Source organism: Lactuca saligna, chromosome 2 (genome assembly GCF_052625555.1).
Source record: "Lactuca saligna cultivar CGN05327 chromosome 2, ASM5262555v1, whole genome shotgun sequence".
NCBI classification, from domain to species: Eukaryota; Viridiplantae; Streptophyta; class Magnoliopsida; order Asterales; family Asteraceae; genus Lactuca; species Lactuca saligna.
The window spans coordinates 170,630,330-170,636,429 of NC_136418.1; the positions used below are offsets into that span (position 1 = coordinate 170,630,330).

The 6,100-nt window shown below is 38.4% G+C and overlaps 1 protein-coding gene across 1 annotated transcript; it reads left to right on the plus strand.

The window, feature by feature from the left end:
• The first annotated feature begins 1,579 nt into the window (after positions 1 to 1,579).
• On the plus strand, positions 1,580 to 6,100 carry LOC145032747 (putative pectate lyase 5). The gene is made up of 5 exons (XM_078981657.1): positions 1,580 to 1,922; positions 2,468 to 3,167; positions 3,260 to 3,451; positions 3,800 to 4,005; positions 5,783 to 6,100. Exons 1-5 carry the CDS (start codon positions 1,693 to 1,695, stop codon positions 6,018 to 6,020), a joined length of 1,566 nt encoding a protein of 521 aa, XP_078837783.1. The 5' UTR covers positions 1,580 to 1,692; the 3' UTR covers positions 6,021 to 6,100.

Sequence of the window (6,100 nt, forward strand, 5' to 3'; positions counted from 1 at the left end):
ATAGTATCAACCTCCTCCAAATACAACTCTAACACCGGCACCTACACCCATCAATGATCCAATTCCATAAATTTCCAAATTACCAAAATAGCCTCAGAAGTCAACCTGGTCAACCCTTAGTCAAAGTCAACGGTCAAGATCAACATTCCATGTTGACCCACTCATCGAGTACAATTTATTGACTCGTCGAGTCCTTCCAGAAATCGAAGAAATCGTAAAGATCCTAGTTGACTCGCCGAGTTCCCAGGCAACTCGTCAAGTTCATGCGTATCCAAATGTCAGGAAAACACTTCTTGACTCATCGAGTCGTCTCGCTGACTCGCCGAGTCCATGCAGAAGTCCTCAAGGTTAATCTTCATCAAACTCGTTGAGTTGGCCATGCAACTTGCCGAGTCCCTTCAGTCCTTTCTTCATTCGGATACTTATGAGCCATCCTAAAGCTCCATATCGTAGATCTAAGCTCCTAGGACATACTTTTTACGTAAAGTTGCAAACTTTACATACATGTAAGGTGCTAAGGGCCAAAATCAAGCTAAAGATGAGGTTCTAAGTAAGGAAAAGGCATCAACTTATTAAAGACTGAAGCTTTATGACTTAAGAGCCAAGATGAGCCTAGATCTGAAGTTGCAATTTCAGATCATACCCAATACCCGAAATGAATCATCAACATTGCTAAAATGGCCCTAAATCTCAAACATGAATAGATCTAGTTAGAAGAAGATCAAGGTAACGACTTGTTACCTCAAAAACGATGCTAAGATGAAGTAGGACTCGGAACCACAACCTTTTTCTTGTTCCAAGCTTTAGTGTTTCAAGATCTTCCTTCTACAACCACCTTCAAAGCTTAAAAATCACACAAATAGAGTAAGCAACGATTTAGGGTTTCTGGACTCAAGAGGGAACTGTAAGGGAGGCTAAAGGGGCAAATGATCCATTAAATAGGGTGCAAAACCCTGAAAATTAGGGTTTCATCCTCCAGCTCCAACTCGTCGAGTCGCATCCTCCGACTTGTTGAGTTTGTCACTTAAAACATGCGGCCAAATTCGTTCCTACTCGATGAATATAAAGACTAGTAAGTAAAAAAATGGGTAGAGTTGAAATCATATAAATACCAACATTAAGCAATCAATTATGTTGCTAAAATCTTCTGATCTTCCTAATTAAGTGTCACACTACCGTTAGTTAAATCCCTGATTTCTTGGAGCTCAGTTAAAACTGCGAGCAAAAATTATGAGCGAGAATGGATACCAAAATGGGATAAGATTTGGTTGCTACTGTAGTTCCTGAATTTTAGAGTGATTTTAAGGTTTGTTGAAATGTTTTTTTGTCCTAGTATATAAAATTCAATTTTCGAATTATGGATGATTGAAATAGACCGGAATTAGAGGAAGAGTAATGAAAAAATGTCATGTTGCAAAATAAATAGGTAGGAAAGTGTAGATAGAGAAGAGAGATATCTCTTTCTTTTTTTCCTTTCACCCTTCGTGTAAAGCAGAAAAACTACCTTAAACCAACAATATATTTGTCATCCATTTTTTGTTTTAACGTCACATTTTCGTTGCCAATTGCTAATATTTTACTCACCGATTTGGCAATGACATTATTATTATTATTATATTTATATCTATAAACCACCGGTCGCATTTCTATCGACTTCTCCTTCCTCCTTCCTCCCTCTGCCCTTCATGTTGAATGCAAGTGTTTTGTTTCAGCTCTCTTGACAAACCCATTAAACCCCATTCCATTTATTGCATTTATCCTTCAAAATCGACACAAAATATGGCTCCTGCTCACTCTTCTAACACCTACATTCTATTCTTTTGCCTCCTAACATCTCTCTTCTCTGCCATTAGAGCTACTTTTAACCTCACACTCCCTCATCAACACCCTAATCCTGAAGCTGTTGTTCAAGAAGTACAAAGGTAAGATCTTTTGGGTATCTCTCTTCTTCAAATAGAAGTCTTGATATTTTTATGGAGATAAATGGGGAAATTAGGAGAAATGTCATCTGGGTTTTGCTCATTACTGTGTGTTACGAGCTGGGTATCATTCTTTTTAATAAAAAAATTCAAGAAAACAAGGCTGGGTATGATCTTGATGCATATTGCATGCTCCCACATCTTGCTACCTTTTCCTTCTACACATGAATCTGTTTTTTGGGGATTAAATGGGGAATTTAGGAATCTGGATTTGCTCATTACTGTGTTCTACCGGTTGGGATTCACTTCTTTAACAGAAGTTTCAAGAAAAATGACTGTTTTTTAGACGATTTAGAGAAGTTCTGATCTGGGTTGTACTCATTACCACATTCTACCTTCTGGGTTTTCCAGAAATTCTGCTGGAAATCGCCGGAAAAAGTTTGGGAAAAAAGTAGTGTTTTTCCGCTTACTATAACTGGGGTTCCGTGTAAACTTGCTTTATTTTGGATTATTTTGACTGATTTCCCCCTTTTATTTTTGACTTACAGGAGACTGAATGTGTCGATTTACAGAAGAGAAATGCTGGACACCGGCGGTGGATGTCTCACCGGAAACCCAATCGACGATTGTTGGCGTTGCGACCCAAACTGGGCGAAAAACCGCCAACGTCTCGCTGACTGCGCTATTGGGTTCGGAAAATCCGCATTAGGCGGTAAAGGCGGCCAGATCTACGTCGTCACCGACTCTTCCGATCACGACGTCGTCAGCCCAACTCCGGGCACCCTCCGTTACGGCGTCTTACAAACCGAACCCCTCTGGATCATCTTCTCATCCAACATGGTCATCAAACTCAAACACGAGCTCATCGTCAACAGCTACAAAACCATCGACGGCCGCGGTGCCAACGTCGCAATCACCGGCGGTGGCTGTATTACGCTCCAGTACATCAGCAACGTCATCATCCACAACATACGCGTCTACGATTGTAAACCATCGGGGAATACTAACATACGGTCAAGTCCAACGCATGTTGGGTATAGAGGCAAATCCGACGGTGATGGAATATCCATCGCTGGATCAAGAAACCTATGGATAGATCATTGTTCTCTCTCCCACTGTACGGATGGCTTGATTGACGCTGTTTTGGGGTCCACCGCCATTACCATTTCAAACAGCTATTTCACTCATCATAATGAAGTTATGCTCATGGGTCATGACGATGCGTACATGCCTGACAAAGGGATGCAGGTAAAATCTTTTTAGTGCATTAATCATATGTAAATTATTACCAAATCTTTCCCTTACTATGTGTTGTTGGTGTTTGTGTGTGTTTTACACAGGTCACATTTGCATTTAATCATTTTGGTAGAGGTTTAATTCAAAGAATGCCAAGATGTAGACATGGATATTTCCATGTTGTGAATAACGATTTCACAGAATGGAAGATGTACGCCATTGGTGGCAGTGCTGACCCGACAATCAATAGTCAGGGAAACCGCTATATTGCACCACCGAATGCAGACTCCAAAGAGGTAACTTATTCAAAATATCATCTTTCGCTTAAATTTGATTAAGATTTGTTATTTTGGTCGCGATTTGTTTGTGTGTTTTTACTTTTTAGGACACAACATGTTATAACGTGTGTGTTGGATTGAGACTCGAGAGTGAGACCAATGTAAATTATCAAATAATGATGAAGTACTTAGGTTTTGTTTGGTGAAACATCTATGCTTTTTTGGTTTGCTTTATCTTTTCCATTTTTGGCATGATCTTCAATCTCTAGGTTTGGATGTACAATCTTTTTCACTTTTAAATGCATGTTATTGAATAAACCTTGTAATTTTAAAATTCTAATCTTTGGTTATATTGCTTTTTAAAAGGTAACAAAGCGAGTGGACACGGATGAGGGAAATTGGGCCGGGTGGAACTGGCGGACGGATGGTGATATAATGGTGAACGGTGCGTTCTTCGTGCCCTCAGGTGATGGCATGAGTGCCATCTATGCGAAGGCGGCCAGCTATGAACCAAAGTCGGCCGCCCTCGTAACCCAGCTCACGATGAACGCGGGGGTCTTCGGTGGGCCCAGGTATGTTACATTGGCCCCTACATACTCTTTCCTTTACAACTAGCATTACCAATAAAGGGCTTTTATGGTAATTTCACATTCCAAATTTGCCTTGGCCCTTACCACCCAACTTGCATGGTAGTGGTTAGAAGAATATTTCAATATATGCTATTTCCACTCCACTTTTTGCTTCTACACGGCTGAGTTGCAAAACACTTGTATGCGTAGACTTTCTTTCCGATAGGATGATGATTCATTTGGTGGCAAATTCATATCGGGTATCGTTGGTATGATTGAAATGAGCTGGAAATAGTAAAATGGAAGGTGGAAAAAGTAAAACTACAGACACATGATGTAACCCCACATAACTTTTACATGGGTGCACGTGATCGTGCGGGGAATATAATAAAGTAACCAAATACGCCAACGGTCTTGAGTTGGCTTCACAAAATTTCTTATTCATCTCAGAGTACAACTCGTAATTCGTGATGTACAAGTCATTTAAGTGGATTCTATTTACAAAGAAGAGTAAACTAATATTATATGTGTGAAGTGTGAACCAATGGTTTTTTAGGCACCAAACACTATGTTTTAGCGGCCAAAGAGTCCCCACTGCCGTCTTGGAAACACCTTAAAAAAAAGGGCATAAGTGTCTTTTTTTATCTTGGGAAAAGGAACAAATACCATTTATTTATTTTAAGGACCAAAAGTCCCACTGGCATCCATTCTTATAGCAAAAAGATTATTAGATAACAATTAGGGAAAGGGCAATCCTGTCTTTTTCCATATCAAATTATGCAAAAGGGGACATGATTTAGTAGCTCACACTTATAATAATACTGTCTAGGAAAAGGGTTTCGTTAAGTCAATCACTAGGGAATTGGTTTAGTTGATCCTAAAGAAAATGTCCTCTTAGGTCACACAATTAAAGAATTAGGAAAAGGGCAGAACTGTCATTTTCATTTGTGAGTGGAGCTCTCACCTAAGTAACTGGTTTAGTAGAAAAGTAACATAAGGACAATTCTGTCATTTTCATGTGGGGTAAATCCGGAAAAGGGGCAAAAGATTCTCTGAATAAATTAAGCAAAAAAAGAGAGCTTGACCTTACCATATAATGTAACAGGATTTTGTTTTCCTGGGTGAGAAATGTCAAAATCATTTCTGTCAGGACCTGAACGGAAATATTTAAGCAAGCTGGAAATTCTGACTTCTGAGTACATGCAATGGCCCCACAACATGGGGATTAGCTGCAATGCAAAATCATTCCTTCTAAATTAATACAATATCTTTATTTTTGTTATTTATGGATGCACGACATATTCTTATTCCAAAATTTGTTTTCCAACTTTTGCTATGTTTGTTTAATGAAAATCATTACAAAATACTGATAAGATTGATTTTGACGAATAAAGTTTTGATTTTGTATCAATTTGTGACCGAAAATAAAATTTGTAGAAAAAATAATCAAAAAATAAAACTTTATTTATTTGATATAGGAATGTTTGTGGTAATTTTTAATTTTTTCCCTTTGACTATAGAAGGTATGTAATTATAGTAAGATGTAGATTTTAGTCAATCATCATTGCAAAATCATATCACTGATTTCCACGATAAACTCTGGATTCACTTTTGAAGCGACTTTTGTAACCTCTTTATGAAGTTACCACTAACCATTAAAAGTTGATTAAAAGCATTCAATTTATAAATGCCTACTTTTTTAGACCTTTCACATTAATGTGTACTGCTTTCGTTGCATGATGTGCAAGTTATTAAAGTTGTTTTCGTTTTGTTTGTATAGGGATGATGATGGAAGCCAGTCATTCACTGATGGCACCATCACTGGGGATAGTGCAAGTGGGAACACCGGGAGAAGCGGTGGTGGTGGTGATGATGGTGACTACTTTGGGATGATATTTGGTGGTGGCTCGGTTGCAATATCACCACCTCCGGTCACCATGTTTTTTATTATTTTAGTTTTATACATTATAACCACCAACAACAGTGGTGGTTTCTTTTCATTATTATTATTCTTATAGTGATTAATTTGGAGATTTTGATTGCTAAATTAAAAAAGCAAGAAAAAAAAAAGGTGACAAGAGAGTTCATCATTTTGGTC